Source organism: Sceloporus occidentalis, unplaced genomic scaffold (assembly GCF_023333645.1).
Source record: "Sceloporus occidentalis isolate IW3139 unplaced genomic scaffold, rSceOcc1.0.p SCAF_3, whole genome shotgun sequence".
Classification (NCBI taxonomy): domain Eukaryota; kingdom Metazoa; phylum Chordata; class Lepidosauria; order Squamata; family Phrynosomatidae; genus Sceloporus; species Sceloporus occidentalis.
In genome coordinates this window covers 170,407,556-170,429,874 of record NW_028316983.1, presented here as the reverse complement: position 1 = coordinate 170,429,874, position 22,319 = coordinate 170,407,556, and the positions used below count along the sequence as shown (strand labels likewise).

The following is a 22,319-nucleotide window of genomic DNA, read 5'->3' as shown; positions in this document are numbered from 1 at the left end:
AACATGGTTATTACGAACCATGTGTGTAGGCATGTGTCTTTCACTAACAGAAGCTGGACCAATGAAAGGGAATACATTTTCCACCTTTTGTTTCAGGGAAGTTCACAAGACACATTGAAGATTTAAGAAGAAACAGGTCTGTACATTGGCAGATTTGACAATTAACGCAAATACTAATTTGAAAGTTAAACATTTATTACATTAATAGTTTTGTTTTTAACATTATCTCTTTTAAACACACTTTTAGGTAAAAGAGCAAAATTAAGAATTCAAGTATCTTCCTCTGTTAGGGTATCATTGTATACAACAATTTTAATACATTTACATTAAAAAACAGGAAACATAGAAATATGTATTTAGCCAACCTACACCAATACCAGAAAAAGTTCTTAGAGCAATAGCCTAGTAGTATCTTGTTACACACTATAAATTAGTTATGCTTCTCATAAATTCTTTCCCTTTATTTTCCCCCTAAAATTTGAAGATGTTTTTAAATGGCATTTAAAAAAAAGAAACTTAAAAGTTATTCCCCCATCCCAGTTGCTTGCTCAATCAGAATAGATAATTCATTTCAGCATAGCATCTGAAATTCTAAGGCTGAAATTCTTTTTGTTTATCACCTGGCCATCTGAATTTATCTTCATATGTTGGGCTAACATCAGGAAATATGTACAGCTTTTTTTTTGCAGACCCTTCTGTTGTAAAGGGCACATAGGATCACAAAAATGTCTTTATATGCCATACACAACTGTATTTTTTATAGATCTTGTCCTCAGCCTCCTTTGGCACAATGATTTCTTCATGAACTATTCTGGTTTCTGCCATACATATGAAGCATTAGGTACTTCTTGCTCTTTTGTAGGGCAGCATTAGTGCTACAAAATGTGCTTTTGAGAAGTACCATAATTTTATGTATCCTTAATACATCACTGCAGAAACAACACACAGTAGTACAAATTCATTCACACTAAGCTTTAGTTAAACCAATGACAACACACACACACACACACACACACACAGAAGGTATATATGTCCAAAAGGGTACTTTTTGAATGGTAAATGCTCACGTTGCAGATCACTTTGAAGAGCAGTGTTCTGCTTCAGAAGTAGTCTAATGTATTGCAGAGGTTTGTAGTTTATGGTAGAAATTTCCATGTATCCAAGCCCTTAGGTTCATCTGAAGCAGCTCTTTGGATCATGGACATACTACATTTTTTCAAAAGTAGCCAAGATCTCTCAAAAACATTGTGCAGGACCTCACATGAAGATTCGCAATGTAGATAAAGTGCAAATCCAATGTAGCAGTGTTTATGTGCCACTGTTATACTAACATTTTCATCAAATGTATCCATAATCATACAAAGAGTACATAATGGAACATCCAAATAAGAACAACCAACTTCTACAGGCAACAAAACAAACATGAAGCACATTGACATGACTTCAGCACATTGACATGACTTCAGGTAGGTGCCAACAAAACCATGTTAAAATAAATGGAATGGCCAAAATTATTTCACACACACACACACACACACACACACATATATATATATAGTTCACAGGTTTTTTTAGTTAGCTCCTGATACTGCAAGATTTCTTTGTTCATGAGCTTAAAACTATGTTTTCAGCTTTTCATATCTTAGAATGTGTGAGGACCACAGTGAGACAGACTATTCTTCAGAAAGGAAGTACTACTTGGCAATATGTGCAATGGGTGGATTGGGATAAGGGAAACGTGAGCCCATTTACTGTAGCATTTTGATTAAATACCTGCTTTCTCATGTGACTTCTGGACAAGATAAATTTGAATGGATTTACTCTGCATTTGTGCTCATCAATATAGTTATTGCCTCCTAGAAACTGAGAAGTTTCCCTTTTCTGCCATCAGGAATACTTGGAAGATCCTAGAATACATTACAGTTTCTCCAATGGGAAGACACTAAAATAGCTGATGCTCATATTTTTGTGCTATTGTTCAAATTTAACTTTTGGTCACAGTTTTCAGCTGCTTTGCACAAATCACAAGTCTCTCCTTAAGTATGTCCTAATCTTACTATAAATAGTAAAATATTCTTTCAGAACTACACATATGCCTTCAAAGGCACTTAAGTTCCAGTCAACAGCTGAAAAATAATACCAGAGTGTGGAATATTTCTTAACCTATTAGTATTAAGTTCTCATAGAAGTCCTACATTAGACAACCAGTAGAAGTTAATTAGAAAGAGGATCAACTTCAGTATTTGGCACAATTGTTCAAGGTATTGCCACTTTCACAATCTGGGTAAAAATCAGTAGACAAGTACCGTTTTTCCTGGTTTGTTGCCTCCAAAAATGCATACTTCAATTAGTAATCAGCTCCACATTCTTCTGAAGTACATTATGATTTGTTCTAGCATTATGGTTAAGAACATTAAGAATAAGTACATCTATATTCTTACAGTGTGTATACACAGAAATGTATTCCAGAGTAGTTGCTTTACATACTTAAAACTATGGAGATGTAAAGACAGCATTACATATAAACATGATTACATCTAATTTAAGAGGGGAATGGGGGACAGATAATCTTGCTATACAAAGCTTATGAATTTTCTAATACATCTGCTTCCTAGCCCTGTCATGATAAAACACCTAACAAATGGCTATTGTAACCCTCCAAAACAAACATACTTTATTTCCAAATATTCATCTATACCATATTTTGAACCTTCTCTTCCTAGCCCAGATTGTTTTACACCACCAAAAGGACACTCCACAGCAGACACAATTCCTTCATTAATACCAACCATTCCAACTTCTAGCTGCTCTGCAACTCTCCAAATCTGGGCAGGGTCTTGAGAGTAGAAATAGCCTGCAAATTGGGTCATTAAACAGAACATGAAATGTTTTACTGAAGTTTTATTTATGTATTGCAATTTTTACCCTGCAGTTTGTATTTGTCATTGCATTTCTTATCTGTACACCGCTATGATCAACGCGGAATAGCAGTTTATAAATAAAAATTATTATTATTATTATTATTATTATTATTATTATTATTAACAAACGAATAACACAATTTATAATAGAAATACTGTTTTGAAAAAGCAGTACTTCTTCCAATTTTGACTGATGAAAAAAGTCAAGATGCACCTTGGTAGTCTAAAGTGTTTTAGTTTATTGTTCAATGTCTCAGGCATTCTGGGGGATCAAGAGAGGATAATAAATGCCATGAATTAATAAGCCACCCCTAGTTGAGTTTTTAGTATTTCAGATTTACACTATCTATGTACGAAAGATAAAATAATTTTTATTTAGATCTTCAAGAACCAAGAGAATGGCTTCCCTCCATCACTATCTGAAGCATATTCCCTGGATTTACAATGTAGGTGGTCTTGGTGGTTTCTCTCAGACTTTGAAACTACTGGCCAAGAAATGCTTAAGCCCTTTTTTTGTGGTCCTGCTCACAAGCAAATACATTTTTATTCAGGCAGGCATTTTATATTTCAGTGGGCCTGCTGCTGAAGGAAATTTTAATTGGCTAGTTATGGTTATTTCTCTATTAATGTGTTTTAATTTGTCTCTGTGTTTTAACTGTATTTCTGTTATTTGAATTTCAGTATTGCTAGCTATCTTGAGTTACATTTTTGGTAGTCTGATTTAATTTTAATTAACAGTAACAGACTATAAAGATGAAACATACCTGCTAAACCCACATTGGCTGAATTTGCTATGGCAAGAGCTTCTTTCTCTGTATCAAACCTGTAAATATTAAGAAAATGGATTAATGGGAAATATAGGCGTGGTACACATGGCGCTAAAGTGCCCCGCTCGCGCTGTGCTAGGATTACAGGACTTATCGGCAACCGCACGGTCCCTAACCCTAGCACGTAATGGTGGCACGATAATGGCAGCACCGTGGACAAGGGCTCCGCCATTATGATGTCACGGCCATGCCGTGTCCAAATGGCATGGCGCAGGCGTGACGTCTTCGCGCTGCCCCAGGCCACTTAGGGCGGCCTGGACACAGCGTGCAAAGGAGCCCCAAGGACACCCCTTTTCCAGGCCATGGGGAAGCGGCATTTCCCATGGCCTGGAGAAGCACCGGATCGGGGCCTCTGGGCTGCCAGTATGGCTGCCTTAGCCCAATCCTCTGGGGAAAGGGGCAGGTGCAGGCTGCCCCAAAGGGGCAATCTGTACCATGCCATAAATTATCTTTTTGGGATGCACAAATAAATGTGTGTGTTTTCAGAAGACTTTTCGATATGAAATGTGCAAAAATGTTTTTATACTAATTTATAAAGGAAAATTTCATAATTTACCATGAGATGATCTACGATAAAGGTCACTTTGTACTTTGTTGTTGAACATTGGTAATGTATTTGCAGACTTTAAAATGACAAATTTTGGTAGGATTAATAATTCCTGAAGGGTTTAATCAGGTCACAACCTGTTTGGGGGGAAGAATTGTCCAAGAAATAACAGTTGAATATCTACGAGAGCATAAATATAATTTCAACAGACAGCAGAGTATGGTTATTCAAATCCTGGCCTCCAATGGGATATGTTCATATCCAGGTCACTCCTGGGAATTTTGAAACGTATGAGAAGAGCTACAACATGCTAGGTGGTGTTGTGTTTCATCAGGAATAGAATCCACCAAAAAAGTCTCCAATTAATCAGGGAAGATCTCCTGCTGAAAAATTATCTGTTATACTGTAACACCTAAGCACTATTTATTTCTTTTGAGATAACCCTTTTGAGAAGTACCTATTAAACCAACATCTGGCGTAGGCCTATTTAAAAAAATAAATACTCTGAGCCAGTACCAAAGTCTGCTACAGTGGAAACTCAAAGAAGTTTCAGTGTGGAAGGATTATGTCTTCTTTAACCTTCCAGGGAAAAATTTAACATCCTCTCTTGCATATTAATTGAAATTTTAACTTTTAAAAAGACAGACTGTAAGAAGTGCAAACAGATTAGAAATTAAAGAATTTGATTAACATCAGATGATATGAAATATTATTAAAAAAACAGATTTCTTGGAATGCTCACACAAGGCGTTGCTTGTCAAGATTGTGTCCCTAATAGCCTGAATCCTATTGGTAGTCTCAACGAAAACAGACCTAATGAATGATGAAACACTTATATAAATCCCATTGATTCAACAGATCTACTTTAGTTGAGACTACAAATAGGATTTTGATTTGAAAACTTGAATCTGCGTAACAAATGTGGAAGTACAACTTATCATTAATATGAAATGACTGACATTGGAGCTGGTTTTAGGGTATATTTGTAATTATAGAAGTACTTTCCCAGTATCATTGATGGAAGCAGCAGAACTATGCAACTGAATCCTGGCATATATTTTACCCATGGTCAACCCCAAAATGGTCATTGCATGTAGAGTGGGGAAAAGTCAACTGGTTTCTTTCTATGAAGCCATCCCATACCAAACATATATTAACATTATTATCACAATGTAAAATGTCTTTGGGTATGTTAAGAAAACATAGGTCATTCCACAGAGAAGAAGACAGTTGTAAATAGGAAGTTGTTATTAAATGGGAAGGAACTGTGAGCCGCCATTTTTGGGAGAAAGGTGGCATAAACATTAAATACATAAATAAATAAATAAATAACATGATTTGCAGAAGTTTCTCTTACTTGATAACTGGAGCCAGAGGACCAAATGTTTCCTCTTGCGTACACAGCATGCTTGTGGTGACATTGCTGAGTAGAGTTGGCTCAAAGAAATTCTTCCCATAACTGTGTCTTTTTCCTCCAGCAATAATTGAAGCACCTTGTGACACTGCATCATGAATGTGTTTTTCAATCTAAGAAGCAAACAGCAAACATGACTTAAACCAGGATCTTCTGCAAAAGCGCAATTGTCATTGAGGAATACAGACATATAAAATAGATTAGCATTCTTCAAGAAAACAAACAATAAAACCATCTCTTACCTTTTCCACAGCTTTTTCATTAATTAGTGGCCCCTGTGTAGTCCCCTCATCAAACCCATTGCCAATACATAGATCTCTCTTAATAGCTTCTGCAAACTTTTCCATAAATGCATCATGGATCCCTTTTTGCACTAGGAATCGGTTTGTGCATACACAGGTCTGGAAACAAAAAGAAATTTGACTTTTCTTATGCACTTACATCTTGTGAGTCATTGAACTACAACTCAGTACTATTACAATATTCTCCCTTCTCTCTGCTTGATGCATCCCTTTGGCTGTGTTATTCTTCTCTAAAATAGCCATCCACCCATTACAACACGAGAAGTGCAAGAATATTGTTCTTTATATTCTCCTGACCCCTTATGCTGCAGCACCTCCCTTTTTATTAATCTGCCTGTGTGCAATGGGACCATTTTTGGCAATCTATTCTTTTTTTTTAAATGTACTTTAAATTACATTCAACAGCAGAATACTTCAAATGTACCTCTAAAGAAGAGGATGAAACATCAATCACCTTGAGTAGTTTCAGCATTAGAAACTACAATCCTGAACAGTGTTCACAGTGTAATTATTGCTGTTTAGCTGTAAAGATTTTGCCTTCTGCCTTCATCAATAAATAACACAGATAGAGTTCTGAGTGCCAGTTCTAGAAATGCTGAAGATGGAGTGATCCTTGGAAGGCAAAACCAGCCCCATAAGAGGAAGGCAAGATTGCTTAGAAATGCATGGTTTAAATGTTTTCCACCAAGTTAAGAGTATGGGCTGCTGCTGCTGTTGTTATTGTGTGCCTTCAAGTTGTTTCTGAAATATAGAGACCATAAGGTGAACCAATAATGGGGTTTTCTTGGCATGATTTGTTCAGAGGTTTGTCATTGCCTTCCCCTGAAGCTGAGAGCAGGTGATTTTCCCAAAGTCACCCAGTAGGTTTCATGAGCAACCAGAGGAATCTAACCCTGGTCTCCAGAGTCACTGTCCAACATTCAAACCACAATAGCATGCTGGCTCAAGAGTATGACTTAATGTGATTTAACTATTTATTTTTAGCTGGGTTTTATTTTGAATTGACAAAGATTATCTGCTCATATATTTTATAGAGCAATCTACTGCAACTTCCTAGGTTCCCCCCTCTTTCATGTACAAGATACATTCAAATACATAGAATCATAGAATCGTCGAGTTGGAAGAGACCACAAGGGCCATCCAGTCCAACCCCCTGCCATGCAAGAACTCTCAAAGCATCCCCGACAGATGGCTATCCAGCCTCTGTTTAAAGACCTCCAAGGAAGGAGACTCCACCAGACTCCGAGGGAGTGTGTTCCATTGTCGAACAGCCCTTACTGTCAGGAACTTCCTCCTAATGTTGAGGTGGAATCTCTTTTCCTGGAGCTTGCATCCATTGTTCCAGGTCCTGTTCTCTGGAATAGCAGAAAACAAGCTTGTTCCCTCCTCAGTATGACATCCCTTCAAATAGTTAAACAGGGCTATCATATCACCTCTTAACCTTCTCTTCTCCAGGCTAAACATCGCCAGCTCCCTAAATCATTCCTCATAGGACATGGTTTTCAGACCCTTCACCATTTTAGTCGCCCTCCTTTGGACACACTCCAGTTTCTCAATGTCCTTTTTGAATTGTGGTGCTCAGAACTGGACACAATATTCCAGGTGGGGCCTGACCAAAGCAGAATACAATGGCACTGTTACTTCTCTTGATCTAGACACTATACTTTTATTGATGCGGCCTAAAATTGCATTGGCCTTTTTAGCTGCTGCATCACATTGTTCACTCATGTTCAACTTGTGGTCTACTTGGACTCCCTTTCACATGTAGTCTTGTTCAGCCAGGTGTCCCCCATCTTATATCTGTGCATTTCATTTCTTCACCCTAAGTGCAGTACCTTGCAAGTTCATTTTGTTAGCCTTGGCCCAACTTTCTAGTCTATTCAGGTCGTTTTGAATTTTGATCCTGTCCTCTGGAGTATTAGCTATTTCTCCTAATTTGGTGTCATCTGCAAATTTGATAAGTATGCCCCCAATTCTGTCATCCAAGTCATTGATAAAGATGTTGAGTAGCACTGGGCCCAGGACAGACCCCTGTGGGACCCCACTAGTTACTTGTTTCCAGGATGAAAAGAAGCCATTGTTGAGCACCCTTTGGGTTCGGCCAGTCAACCAATTACAAATCCATGTAACAGTTACCTTGTCTAGCCCACATTTTACAAGCTTGTTGGCAAGAATGTCATGGGAAACTTTGTCAAAGGCCTTACTGAAATCAAGATATACTATATCCACAGCATTCCCTTCGTCTACCAAGCTGGTAATTTTATCAAAGAAAGAGATAAGATTTGTCTGGCATGACTTGTTTCTCTGAAACCCATGTTGACTCTTTGTGATTATGGAATTGCCTTCTAAATGTTCACAGACTCTCTGTTTAATGATCTGCTCTAGAATCTTTCCTGGCATTGATATCAGAAAAGATTTATTAAAAAGCAGTGCTTCAATTAAGAAAGCACTAATCTTACCTGGCCTGAGTTTCTGTATTTAGACATTAGAGCTCCTGTAACTGCTTTGTCTAGATCAGCACTGTCAAACACTATGAATGGAGCATGTCCTCCAAGCTCCATCGAGACCCTCTTCACAGTGCCAGCAGCATGACGCAGCAGTATCTGTAAGTACACAGGAGACACAGAAAGCTGTACACCTACAAAGATGAACATACACACTCAGTTCTCCTAAAGTGAAAAGTAAACACTGCAGCAGAACATTAGTAGTCTTACAAAATTATCTGCTTATCTTTATAAGGAACAAAGGCACCAGAATTTATCTGAGTTCATAACTCATCTAATCTTACTATCACATTTCTTACAGCTTCTTAATGCTTATTACCGTGGGAACAGGTCTGATGGAAAGGAATGCTTTTTGAAATAATATTCAAGAATATTTAAAATTACCCTTTTCTTTTCAACACCACTATCTACACACACAGAAACTGCTCTCGGACAAGGATCCAATTATTTAAATGAGTGATGATGATTGATTCAATGAGCTTCGGAATGAATGTCAAGAATGTACAGTGTATACCTGTTGTGGGATAGAGTTTAAAAGCCTTTTCAGCTCGTCCTCAGCAACATTTTCCTGTATACTGAAAAACCCCAAACAACTGTTCCCAAGATACCCTATTAAAAAGTTCATAGGACTAGTGTAGAGGATATGTGCATTATTTCCCTCCAGTAGCAAAATGTAATCAACTCAAAACCAAATCTTAATAGACCACATTGAGCTGTAAGTAAATTCATAAAACCCTATAATCATCATCGTACTGTCTATCCCTGGGTGTCGTGTTATTTTTGCTATCTTAAAGAGAAGAAATACGTAAGGAGTTAAAAAAGATCTCTAATGTTCTGGGACCTGTGTGCAGATTAGGAATTTTAAAAAATGTGATGGTCATTACCACAAACTAGTTGACATTTGGGCAGGCATGTTTCATGACAAAACACTGGAAAATATCCTCTCTGCCTCTACTCAGCAACTTGTTGACATCTCCATACAAATCTCAGACTGATCTCATGCATTACTCAAAAACATGGCTCACTTATTTCAGTAACAGTTGATCACTTGTGCTTAGGGAAGTAACATGCATGAAGGTCCTTGGTGGACCATCGAATATTTAATAATTTACCAACAGAACTGTGCTTACGAACATTTTGCATACATTTAATATGTAACTACATTTCAGACAGGGACTGACTTGTATGTCAACTGGACAGAAGGTTTGGTTTTACTGGAAGGAGGAAACTGCCTATCCTTGAAGCAGTTCTTGTAGAGTAATCCTTATTAGAACCAACTCTAGGAATGGTGTCAAATTGCAACCTATAAGTCCCCAAGGAAAGGCTTGAAGGGCCCCAAATGAGATGAGCATTAAAGGATCTTATGCACTAAAAGTAACGTCAAGCTGTTTGAGAGTTATACAACAAATCCCCCTTTTGTTAGCAAATAACATACAACTGATTACAAATATTAGTGAGGAAAATATAAAAGGCTCTTCTCCTTGCTATAAAACCAATCCAATGCAGTCGTGCCTTTTGCTTTTCTTCTCTAAAATTCCTTGTGATAAACCATACTTAATGCAGCAAGCCTCAGTAAAAAGCAATTAGTTCACTAAATCCTTTCCATCATGTATGCAAAGTAGAGGTCATTTTTTTGCTAATTTATTCATGTTTTTTAATTAAAATATTTATATTCCATCCTTTATCCAAAGATCTCAGGGCAGCATGCAATAAAACTAGTACTAATGCTGCTCTTGAGTTCCTTGGAAAGGGAAGGTGCACAAATGCAAGAATGCAACATTTGACAGGTATCCCTCTAATTTCAGCCCATGGAGTTACTAGTCTCACATTGTCTTCTGTTCCCTTCTAGATCAGATCAACCGTTTCCTTACCTTCCTGGGGATGTAGATTTATTTTTATATGAAACCTGCATTAGGATTCTTCCTCTGCTTTATTTCAATGATGGATGCTGCCACACTGCAGAACTGATGTAATTTGACACTATTAAGGCTCCATCCCATGGAATTTGTAGTTTGGTGGTACTAGAGCTCTCTGCAGAGAAGGCTAAATATCTCACAAAACTACAAACCTCAGTATTCCACAGTAGTAAGCCATGGCAGTTAAAGCGGTGTGAAACTGCATTAATTCTGCATTGTAGATACAGCCATAGGAGGAGGAATTAGTTCATCAATAAGCAACCCTTTAATAGATATACAGGATAGCCTTCCTATTAGCACAGATCTATGGGAAATCATACTTTATTGTCCCTGCTTTTTGCTTCTGATTTGTCATGCTCTAGCATGATTTTTATCCTGGTTGGTTTTAGTGGATGCAGGAATGGGTTTTACAATTTCCCATAGCAGTAGCTGGGGGGAAAATTGTAAGAAGATGGCTGCACTTGCTCCAGAGCCAGCAACCTGCACTTAAAACCAGGGTTTTGTGTTTGCATGTAAAAGGCCCAAGAAGAACAAAATGATCCTAGAAAACCTTTCCTGATTATTAAAGAAAGATACACTATGACATCTTTATTCAAAAATGTCTTTTTAGATGCATTTGAACTCCAACTCCGAAGATTTAAAAGCCTACAATGCAAAACTTTAAACGTGCAGACACACCTTTCCTGTGGCTGTTGAGCCAGTAAAGGAGATTTTAGAGACTAAAGGATCTGTGCACAGCACTTCCCCAACTGCTGCCGCCTGTTGTCTAGAACATGGAACGACATTATATACTCCAGCAGGAATGCCAGCCCGGTTTGCAAGCTGCAATAAGAAACAAATGTGACATTAAAGTGTCAACTTACACAAGAGAATTACCATGTATTATTATCTTAATAACAAGAGATGATGTAGTGTAGGCCTTGTCTTCCAATGACTATATTGCAAACAAAAGGAACACAAAAGCCATATTTCAAAACATTTAGAAGCAACTAAAGTCAATACTGACCAGTATTTCCCATCATGGCCACAATATTTATTAGTGGACAATTTCCTTTCACCTCTAATTCCAAATTTAACTTGTACTATAATAAAGAGCTGGCAGAGAGAATAGTTGCAGCTGACAAAACTGCCTAACTTCAGGAATGTTATCATTAAATGGCTCATCAGTATAAAAAGTCTCACCTCAGCAAGTGCCAATGCAGATAAAGGTGTATCTTCTGCTGGTTTCACCACCACTGTACAGCCAGCTGCCAAAGCTGCACCCACTTTTCGTGTAATCATAGCACTTGGAAAATTCCACTACATTGAAAAGACGCATATAAATTGAGAAGACACACTACATTGAAAAGACACCTTCCATATGTATTTTCCTTTTCTATCTCACTATTTAACTGTTCACTTCCTAAACTTAGTAGAACTCCTTGTTACTACTATACTGTTTTAGCCCACCTGTTCTTATTTTATCCTCAATAAAGATAACCTCCAAATCTACTATAATAAAAAGACACATATAGCACAGGTAAATTCAGCCATCTGTCTGGCACACTGAAATTACTGGTAAGGTATGAAATGTTGGTGAAACTAACATAATATGTTGCTTTATCTTACTTTACTATAAACAGTATGCTCAATGGCATAGGCTGCTTGCTTTTTGATCAGTCAATTAAATGGCTGTACTATCTATGAGAACCAGATATAAAAACCATCCTGCCAAGCAACAATAATGGAATCTGAAACCTATTACATTTAGCGATTTAGTCCAGTTTGCAACCAGGATGTTCTAAGTACTGCCTGCATCTAAAACTACCTGCTTAAGGATGGGACTTCCTAAGATTGGTGTCAGTGGCCCTTCTCTTAGGCCTGTTGAAGTACAAGATTAGCAGGTACTACAAAAAAGACCTTTTCCATAAGTACTGCATATTCTTGGAATTCCCTTCCTTGGGAAGTGCATATGTTCCTACCTTTTGGTGATGGTTTTGAAGCATTTTTTAAAACTTTACACAAAACCTGCTCAGCTCACTACCATTTTGTTGATTTTTTAAAATACTGTTTTTGTATTTTATGCTGTCCTTAATGGATTGTAACCATTTTTAATTCTTCCTGTTTTAATTGTATCTAACATTTAAACTTCCTTTTTACAAGCAGTATGCCTTGACTCATAAAATAGAATCACTCCCCAAACTGTGCTCTTTAAGGGATTTTTGACTTCAGCTCCTGGAATCTCAGACTACTGGCCAACATGGCTAAGGCTTTTGGGAGCTGAAGTCCAAAATCTCTTAAAGAGCACAGTTTGGGGACTACTGGTATAGATGTATCAAATCTAATTGTAGCTGAACACATTCAACATGGTAGTTTTTTATGCTTGAAAAATGTGAAACAAAGAGATAGGGCTTCTGGTAAACAGGAGGGGAAAGGCACTTCTGTAGTTTTTATAACTACTAGAGTGGTTTATTTTTTTATTTATCCTTGAGTCCTAGCACAAACTTTCTAGGTTGGGATGGCTGGGAGAAGTCAAATCACAACAATTTTTACAAATATTTAATGGTCAAGATTTGGGTTTTCACTGTTATGATTGAGCTTAGCAATCTGCTGATTCGGCCTATTCTGAATATTAAGAATAAAGGCGTGACACACAAATCAACTAAAACTCACAGGGGTAATGATGGTAGCAACCCCCACGGGCTGTTTCAGTACCAAAATTCTTCTGTCTTTTGCAGAAGATGGAATGATATCACCATAAACACGGCGAGCTTCTTCGGCAAACCATTCCAAGAAGGAAGCAGAGTACAGAATCTCTCCTTGCGCTTCCTTCAGTGGTTTCCCCTGATAGAATCAGAAAGGTAAAATTCACACAATAAACTACATAAACATCTATGACTGCAATGCATATGAATTTATATAAAATCATTTCATTTCAAGGTGTATTAAAAATCCTGTATCAATGAATAGCCCTAACAAATACTAGCGTTTTTCTTTAAAGTACAACCCTTTCCAGTACAAACCTTAAAAGAAGGCATCACCTCCCACACTGAGGCAGGATGGGCTTGCATACATAAACTGAAATGCTTAACGCTTTTGAACAATGATTTATGAATAAAAATAGACATTCAATTTATTTCTGTAATTTATAATTGAGAAATCCTTATCATTTTTTATTCTGCTTCTATTGTTTTACAACCCTCACCCTGAAACACAGAAGAAAATGTATGATAAAGTTTTATTGTTTACAAGGAAGACATTGCCATTTCTGCCCCAGTTTTATGTATATAGCAATATATTCTATTGCTCTATGTTTATAAGAATGAGTGTGTTATTTTTTGTAGCAACTGATCAAGCCTGATTCTCTCTTGACATGTTTGATTGGTTCTCCCTAGCAGCTTTTTCTGGCTTAATCTCCTCCGCTAGTTTATTTGCAGTCTGGTCAGCCTGGTAGTTTCATCCTGATCTTTTCTTCCCTTTTCATCTAACATCCTACCATTCTTTTATATTAGTTTATTTCCAAATTGCCATTCCTTTATTCCTCCTTTAGGTACTGATCTCCCTTATTACTTATTGTCTAAGTTGTACAATAATGTTGATTGTTTCAGAGTGGCTGGATGTGAAAGTAGCTCTTAGTCTAGATCAGTGGTTCCTAATGCCGCGACCCTTTAATACAGTTCCTCATGTGGTGGTGACCCAAACCCATGAAATTATTTTCGTTGGTACTTCATAACTGTAATTAAATAAGTGTTTTCCAATGGTCTTAGGTTGGGAACCACTGGTCTATATGTATAAAAGGCAACAGGTGTGGAGGCCACAATATTCCCAGATCTATACTAGCTACTAGGATAATGCAAATCGAAGCTGACATGTAAGAGAAAATTGGTGCTAGATGGGTACTTAGCTCCTTTTGTGCCCAGTGATTCCCCACTACAAACACCATGCTCCCTATAGAGATTTCCTCTACAGGTTAGTACTTATCCAAAATGCTTAGGACTAGAAGTGTTTTGTATTTTTTTTTAATATTTGCATATACAGTCAGACCTTGGTATCCATGGGGGATCTGTTCTGGACCCCCTCCCCCCATGGATACCAAGAAATGCAGGACTTCAGGTCCTCTTTTGTCTAATGGGTACATGCACGCGCTGCCACTAGAGACAACAGGGGTTTCCTTTGCCATAGCTTTTGGCTGGCCTGTCCTCTGAACTCTGGCCCAAATGGGCTGAGCAGAGATGCTGAGAAGGGAAGTTTCCATGACTTCTGGCCAGTTTCCTCACTGATCCCTGGCCTTAAACAGGCTGGGCAGAGGTGATGTGGAGAAACAGGGACATGAAGGGGATACCCCTCACCATCTGTTCCCACAGCTCCCATGTGCTGAAATGCTGTTTACAGAAATCTCTTGTGCTCCCACCATGAAAGGGGGCAGCTTTGGAGGAGAGGGAGAGTCACTGGCAAAGCCAAGACCTTTCTCCAATCCTGGGAGCCCTTGCCATATTAAGTCTTTCTTTATGCTTCCAAGGCAGCAAGAGAAAAGAAGAGAAGAAAAGGACTGGAGTGGCTGTAGTGAAGAAGCTGCAGAGCAACAGCAAACCCATCCCAATGGGTCTCCCTCTGAAGCCCACTCCCTCTATTGAGCTGGCAGACCCTGAGCTAGGGAAGCCTGAGCTAAGGATGATCTTTAGCCAGTGCTCTTGGGGTCCTCTGCCATAGCCACCACCAAGGAAGGGGGGAAAGGCAGGAGAGAGGAGAAGAAGGGAAGGCCAAGAAAACTCTCAAACCGCTTTCGGAGAAAGGAAAAACTTTGCTGGCTGGAAGACACACATCCTGCTAGGAGCTTAGGCAGGAACAAGACTGGGGCCCAGGGGGGTTAGCTCCTCCCTATATAGGGGCCGGTCTTTTGTTTATTGTCCCTGCCTACAGGAGCGAATAGGAGGAGCTTAACCCAGAATACAGGAGGTTAGGACCCTGTCTGCTGGGAAATAAGACCAGTCTAAACATAAAATTTAAGTTTTGTATACACCTATTATACATATAGCTTGAAGGTAATTTTATACATAATATTTTTAATAATTTTGTGCATGAAACAAAGTTTGTGTACACTAAGCCTTCAGAAAGCAAAGGTGTCATTATCTCAGGCACCCATGTGGACGATTTTGGAGTATTTCAGAATTCTGGATAAGGTATACACAAGCAGTACTGTAAAAAGGTGGTCACTTCTACATTCATTGCCTAGTTCCAAGTTGGGGGAAGGAAGTTAAATACTGTGTATGTGTCAGATTTGCAGTAAGTAATTGACTGGAAGGGAAACATTATTATATTGTCCACTACATCTACAATGGTGTTTTGAAAGAAAAATGTTCTCAAAATGTCCAGTTTATCATACGCCTTCAGGCCTAAATAAGGTGTTAATTGGACCCTGCTCCAAGACTTTACAATGTCAGAATATTAACAGCAAGGAACAGGGACTTCATTGTCCTGAGTCTATGGAATAACCTCCCCATAGAGCAGGGGTAGGCAACCTTTTTGAGCTGGGGGCTGGGTTGGTGTCCCCCAGACAATGGGAGGGGGGGGGGTCCGAAGCCAAAAAATAAATAATTAAATAATTAAATAATATAGGACAACATTTTCAAATGTAGGACACATTTTTAAAAATGGAGGACATGCCAAAATTTGCATATATTAAAAATGTTAATATAAATTCATGTTTCTTAGGCATGATCAAAATGGAGGACATTTGGGCATTATTCCTAGACTGATGGCAGAAATGGACTTCCCTTTCAGGCCAACCCACCCCCCCCCCATTCCAAACAGCACATTTGGGCACTGAACATGGCTTTACTTAAGATGGCCTCTTGCAGATTTCAGAGGCTTATTGCATAACCAAACTCTTTGGGTTTCACACTGAACATGGGTTCACATGGCTATGCATATTGAACATGTCAAGGTGGTTTCACAGTTCTTGCACCAAGTGTACTTCTCAGAAGTGTGTACTTGGTCAAGGGACTGTTGTTTTTCTTCACTGCGCATGAGTTTGTAAAAATCACAGCAATTTACATTGGCCTTGCCTCAGAGGCTTTCTGATATCAATATCACCATTAAAGAACCAAAAACACGCAGAAAAGGCACTTTGGAAAGTCACACTCTCTTGGCTTCAGAAATAGTGCGTGCATGCCTCTCAAGCTGACTCATATCATCACCATCATCATCATCATCACCACACTATCACTGTCAAAACAAGGGAGACTTGTTAGCATTAAAAGCACCCAAAACACACTTTGGAAGGTGACACTCTCTCAGCTTAAGAAACATTGCCTGCATGCCTCTCAAGCTGACTCATATCATCATCATCATCATCATCATCATCATCATCATCACCACCACCACCACCACCACCACCACACTATCACTGTCAAACCAAGGGAGACTTGTTAGCATTAAAAGCCCCCAAAATAAAAATTTAAAAAACCTTGAGGCCTCTGGCCACTCACCACCTCTTCCTTCCTCTTCTTCCTCCTCCTCCTTCTGCTCCCCCTCCTCCTCTTCCTCCTTTTCTTTCTTCTCCTCCTCCCCCCTCCTCCATGCGCCGCGCGGCCTGGGGGCGGGGCAGATGAGGCAGAGGAGAAGGAGGTGGGTGGCGTGGGGAGGCGGGGAGTGCAGTGCGGGCCCACACGGGGAGGCAGGGAGGGTAGCGTGGGCCCGTGTGCGGAGGCGGGGAGGGTGGCGCTGGGCTTCTCCCTTTGCTTTCTCTGCCCCAGGCCGCGTGGCCCTCCTCTTCCTCCTCCGCGCGGTGGAGGAGGGAAGCGCGTTCGCGCGGCCCAGGTGGTGGTGGTGGAGGAGGAGGCGGCGGTGGCGGCAGGACCAGGCTGGGGCCGGTCCTGCCGCCTCCGTGGGCCCCATCTGGTCCGTGGGCCGGGGGTTGCCGACCCCTGCCATAGAGAGTCAGATTGTTCTTCTTCCTCAACCTTCTATTTTAGAAGACAATTTTGAGCTCAGGAAAACCAGATGGAAATGGTTTAAAACAAATGAACAGATCTGTAAACTTTCTTAGAAGTAAATCCCTTACAATCTGGTCTTCTGTATATATACTCCTGTACTGTATACTGTAAGTCTAGAAATTTTAGTTGAAAAATTGACCTAAAAAATCCTGAGTCGCCTTATCCATGGTTCAGTGCAAGTACTGTACTCTACCTGTTATTTTTTTAAAAAGGGACCATCCCCTTGTGAAAGAGAAGAATATAGACTATCCTGGAAGCACTACTACCCCTACTCTCTCATCCATCCAGCCTTTAGTGAGAGCACAAATAGTTGTGCCCGCTGGAATTTGGTAAGTTATTTGGCTTCGTTTTCTTTTGCTTCATCCTTATCCTTTGCTGCAAGCCCCTAAGTTTTACCCTTGACTTATCTACAGGTCATATCAAAATCTGTAATTCTGGCCATCAACTCATACATGAGGCTGACCTATAGTTGAATATATATGGTATGTTTTTCTTCTTTTAATACTTACATTCTCTGCTGTGATGATCCTTGCAAGGCTATCTTTATTCTCTATCATCAAATCATGCCATTTACGAAGTAATGCACCTCTTTCCTGAACAAGAAATAGCCATTTATCAGGAATATCTTTGTCAGATAACAACAAACATGTCAGAAAACAAAATGACTGTTAGACCAATGTTATTACTACTTGTGAAACACTCTTAAAGACTTTGGTCTCTCAACATCCTATAGTCAAGATGCAGGTTGAAATACAATCTAATCCACAGCAGCACAAGCAAATTGACCAGAGCACAAGCCAAATCTGTCAGATGTGAGTCCTAAAGGAATATTAGTGGCGGGGAGGTATTTAAGTCAATTGCTTTGTTATTAGTACACAAAATTATTTGAAATTATAATATAAAAACAAGAGACAAGGGATTGCAGTAGTTGATAGTGCAAGCCTGTGCATCTTTAGTTACAAGTTAGTTTCATAGATGTCAGTGAGAGTTACTTTCTAGTAAGTGTGATCAAATTAAAGTCTGAGACCTAAATCCAATTGTTAGACTAATACTGTAACAATAATAATTATGGAAGACCAATAATAATTACGGCTTATATTTATATGGTTGTGCTGGTTAGATACCCTCTTTAGTAGTATTTTACTCGTGCCTTATATATGTCTGCTGTATTATGATTTCTCGTAAATTATACTAAAGGAAAACAAACAGAAGAATGCTATCTGTGGTTTTTTTTTAAAAGATCATTATCAATAAAAGATACAGAAACACCAAAACCGCATTAAAACTGAAAATCAGGGAAGTGCCTGGAATAATAGTGCTGAAAGTTGTCTACAGCCCTCTCCAAACACATTGTCCAAAACAAATATTTGAAATATACAATATCATCACAGTGAATACATGTACTTTCCTTACAAATATAAATCTGGTTAATAAAAAGCTGAACTTCCCGTAAAGCGAGGGAGCAGGGAAGTCCTTGCCTTTGTGCCTGATGCGTCAATACGTATCTCTTCTGTGTAATTAATGTGTTTAGTTTTACTAATGCAATAGTTTATCAAATCCTATTGTGTAAATCTGCTCTGAAATCATGCAGTCTGAACAAAACCAAACAAAACCTTTGAAACTTTGAATCCTGGATGTTTTAAGGCTACAATCTTAAATCGCACTGAACACCTTATCTTTGGTAAATGTGCACCAAAGATGCAGGTTCAACAATCTGTATTCGGTAAGGAAATTACATTCAATGTTCTCAAGAGACTACCTGCAACCAAAACTTGGCTTCAGTTTCTCCCTTTCCTTAGGAGAAAGCTCTTGGATGAAGGCAGCTTCTCGTCTTCAACAGGAAAGTGATTTCCTTCACTCATCTCTCATCCTTCCTTTTAGTCTATTTAAATTATTTGGTCAAGGCAGGTGACGCGCAATGTATGTCCACACCACACAGTTATAGCACTCTGATACAGCTTTAACTACCATGCTTCCAACCTATGGAATCATGGGATTTGTAGTTAGGAGAGGAGATACTTGGAAGTCAACACCAGAGAGCATAATGCTGTAGTGCAGAGGAAAATGCACCTGGGCTGCACCTACACTGCAGAATTAATGCAGTTTGACACTGCTTTAAATGCCATGGTTCAATGTTATGGATTCCTGGGGTCTGTAGTTCTGCGAGAGATCTAGCCTTCTCTGTCAGAGAGCTCTGGTGCCACAACAAACTACAGTTCCCAAATTCCATAGCATGGAGCCATGGCTGTTAGTATAGCTAAACCGCATTCATTCTGCAGCATGGCAGCCGCCGCTCTCCAGCAGAGAAGTCCAAGTTCCTCCACGAACTACATTTCCCAGAATCCCATAGGAAACACCCAAGACCAAGAGTTAAAGCGGTGCCAAACCGTGTTATCTCTCCAGTGTGGACGCAGCCCTAGTCCGCCATTTTGTGGGCCTCCCTCTCCCTGCCCTCACCTTGGCGGAGGCTCTGCCCCAAGCAGCCCCGGCCTCGTAGGCGGCCCTCACCGCCTCCTGGGCCTGGGCCGCCCCGCAGTCGGCCACCCTGCTGAGCTCGAGGCCGGTGGCCGGGTCCCTGACGGGGAAGGCGGCCTGTCCTTCCAGCCATCGGCCTCCCACGAAGGCCCCCGAGCGCAGCAGCCAAGGCGGCACAGGGCCCAAGCCGGCCTGGCTGTTGCTGCTGCTGCTGCTGCTGAGGCGTCCGGGGAGAGCAGCCCTCGGCGGCCGGAGTAGCCAAGGGAGGCCTAGCGGCCCTCGGAAGCCTCGCCACGCCATGGCCGCTCCGCCGGGGAAGGAGGGTGGGGCGCGGGGCGGGCAGAGTCTCCTCGGCCCTCACCGCCGCCATTGAACCAGGCATCATTCGGGAGGCAGGCCTGGCCCCGTGGCCACCCTAGGGTTGGTGCCCTTTTGGGGGTAACCCATAGTGTCACCTTCCCCTCATCCACCTCCTCCCATTTCACACCATACAGAAACCTTAGCCATGCTTTTATGCACTTAAAAAACAGTGTGTGTGTGTGTGTATATTTACTAGGGAGACCCCGAGCCGATTGGAAAGGAGAACATAGTTTATGGCTGCAGGGTCCCCAGGAGGAAAACATCCAAATCACTGGGGCCCAGATGTCAAAGTGAACCCAGCTTTTCTAGTACTCTGAACAAAAACAACAACAACAGCAGCTACAAAGCACATTTTCATTGGTTGCATATGAATTTAAAGATATACACCCCTTCGCCCTTATTGGATATTCAAACATGCACCACTATGCCTCATGGGGTATCCATCCATCAAATTGGTATCATTTAGTTCCATTGCCCTTCAACTGTTTCCTTCTTGCAGTGCAGTCAGCCCTCCTTATCCAGGCAGGGAACTCTGTGTATATATATATATTATATAATATATAAATAAATTGATACAAGATTTGATTGATTGCTTTTGCAATGACTTGCCTCACTGATTGCAAGTAGTTGCAAAATCAATGAATTGAATCTTCTATCCATTTTATTTCTCTCCAGGTGAGAGTTGGGCAAAATTATGGACCAACCTACCCTTTCATTCCTTTTCTGCTAATGGGGAAAATGCTTATAAAAGTATATATAGGTGCCATAACTGTCCCCCAAATCTTTCCCTATTTTGGACAGACGTTCAACTGATTTGCTGGAGGGAATGTGGGAATGAGGCACACTGGTTCACATGTGGCTAGATTGCCCAAAGGCAAAAGCAAAGGCATTTTGGGATACTGTATTGAAACTTATTCCATACTTATCTATTTATCTTATTTTTATGTCGCCTTTCTCCCAGATCGACACCCAAGGCAGCTCACAAGAGAAAAACATTTTAAAAACTTACCACAAGAATTTAAAAACAGTTAAAATCAACTTACTGAAAATATCCACAGGAGGAAAAAAACACCATACAAATGGGCAAATTACTTTTATTTTCCTGATAATAATGCATTGCTATATAACAAATACTTCATTTCACAACTTCTATTTGTTGCATGTAAACAAATCACTCCAAATTGGACATACAGAGATTCAAACATAATTCCAAGAAGTGAACTTGGCATTGTATAAGAAATTGACTGTGAATATAAGGTATATCAAAAGAGAAACCAGAGAGAACAGGTTTGTTGAAAAATGGTTCCATTTTATTATTTTAACAGCAAGAATGGACTTTGAGCCATCCGCTTACACTGGCAGAGATTTTGAAAGGGCCTCAAATAATATAGGTCCAAAACACAGTGCAGAAGAAATCCAGTTTGAGACTGTTTTAATTGCCCTGGCTCAGAGGGAATTGTAGTTTGTTGTGGCACCAGAGTTCTCTGACAGAGAAGGCTAAATGTTTTACAAAACTACAGTTTCCAGAGTTCCCCAGTAATGAACCAGGGCAGTTAAAGTGGTCTCAAAGTGGATTATTTCTGCAGTGAGGTTTGGACCATAACTATACTTCTCCTTTGGTTGGACTCTTTGACAATACTCCTAATTGACGGGACTTTGGCAGAATCTTAAAAGTACCTTTATGATACTCGCGTGTTAGTCATTTGCTTTGTTTGTTTACAGGCTGCAAGTCTTGATTTTTTGTTCTAAAATGTTTTCAATAATTCTTTTTCCAAAAATGAAACTGATTTACCCAGAGAAAAATCCATACAAGAGGAAAAGACTAAATAGCTGCATGGTCTAATTGTCTTTCTTAATTTGTAAAATTTACTGGGGGGGGGGGGGCTGTCATCTTCAATTTTTAAATCTTACATCTGACCATTTCCTCACAGCTTCTGTCTTTTCTTACTATAGAAAAAAAGATGTTACAATAGGAAATCCATAAAAGAGGACAAAATTAAACAGATGCACAATTGTTTGGTTGCTTCTGCCTGTCTGGAAGTATCTAAGGTTTCAGTGATTAGTAATATTGCCGATCAA

General features: G+C 39.7%; 2 protein-coding genes across 3 annotated transcripts in view; one reads left to right on the top strand and one right to left on the bottom strand.

Annotated features, from left to right (window-relative positions):
• Nucleotides 1-177: 177 nt before the first annotated feature.
• Nucleotides 178-20,180, bottom strand: LOC149317097 (succinate-semialdehyde dehydrogenase, mitochondrial-like). Its single transcript, XM_089518351.1, has 10 exons — nt 19,863-20,180; nt 17,915-17,998; nt 13,084-13,254; nt 11,614-11,730; nt 11,110-11,253; nt 8,471-8,614; nt 5,952-6,110; nt 5,653-5,822; nt 3,686-3,744; nt 178-2,854 (listed from the first exon to the last, which is right to left on the bottom strand). Exons 1-10 carry the CDS (start codon nt 20,178-20,180, stop codon nt 2,646-2,648), a joined length of 1,575 nt encoding a protein of 524 aa, XP_089374477.1. The 3' UTR covers nt 178-2,645.
• GPLD1 (glycosylphosphatidylinositol specific phospholipase D1) overlaps nt 20,127-22,319 on the top strand; it is a 44,770-nt gene continuing 42,577 nt past the window's right edge. The window contains exons 1-2 of one of the 2 annotated variants that reach the window (XM_089516852.1): nt 20,127-20,409; nt 21,202-21,527. The gene's annotated coding sequence lies outside the window, so the exon portion shown is untranslated. Of the gene's footprint in view, nt 21,528-22,319 lie in introns of both variants that reach the window. The other variant, XM_089516851.1, reaches the window with a different exon arrangement.

Bases quoted from the DNA above. Each gene is read 5' to 3' on its own strand.
- LOC149317097 (XM_089518351.1), bottom strand. From the start codon at position 20,180: ATGGCGTGGCGAGGCTTCCGAGGGCCGCTAGGCCTCCCTTGGCTACTC. The intron at 17,999-19,862 runs GTGAGGGCAGGG...TTTCTTGTTCAG, and splicing joins GGGGCAGAGCCTCCGCCAAG to GAAAGAGGTGCATTACTTCG. The intron at 11,731-13,083 runs GTGAGTTTTAGT...TTTTCAATGTAG, and splicing joins TTGCTACCATCATTACCCCT to TGGAATTTTCCAAGTGCTAT.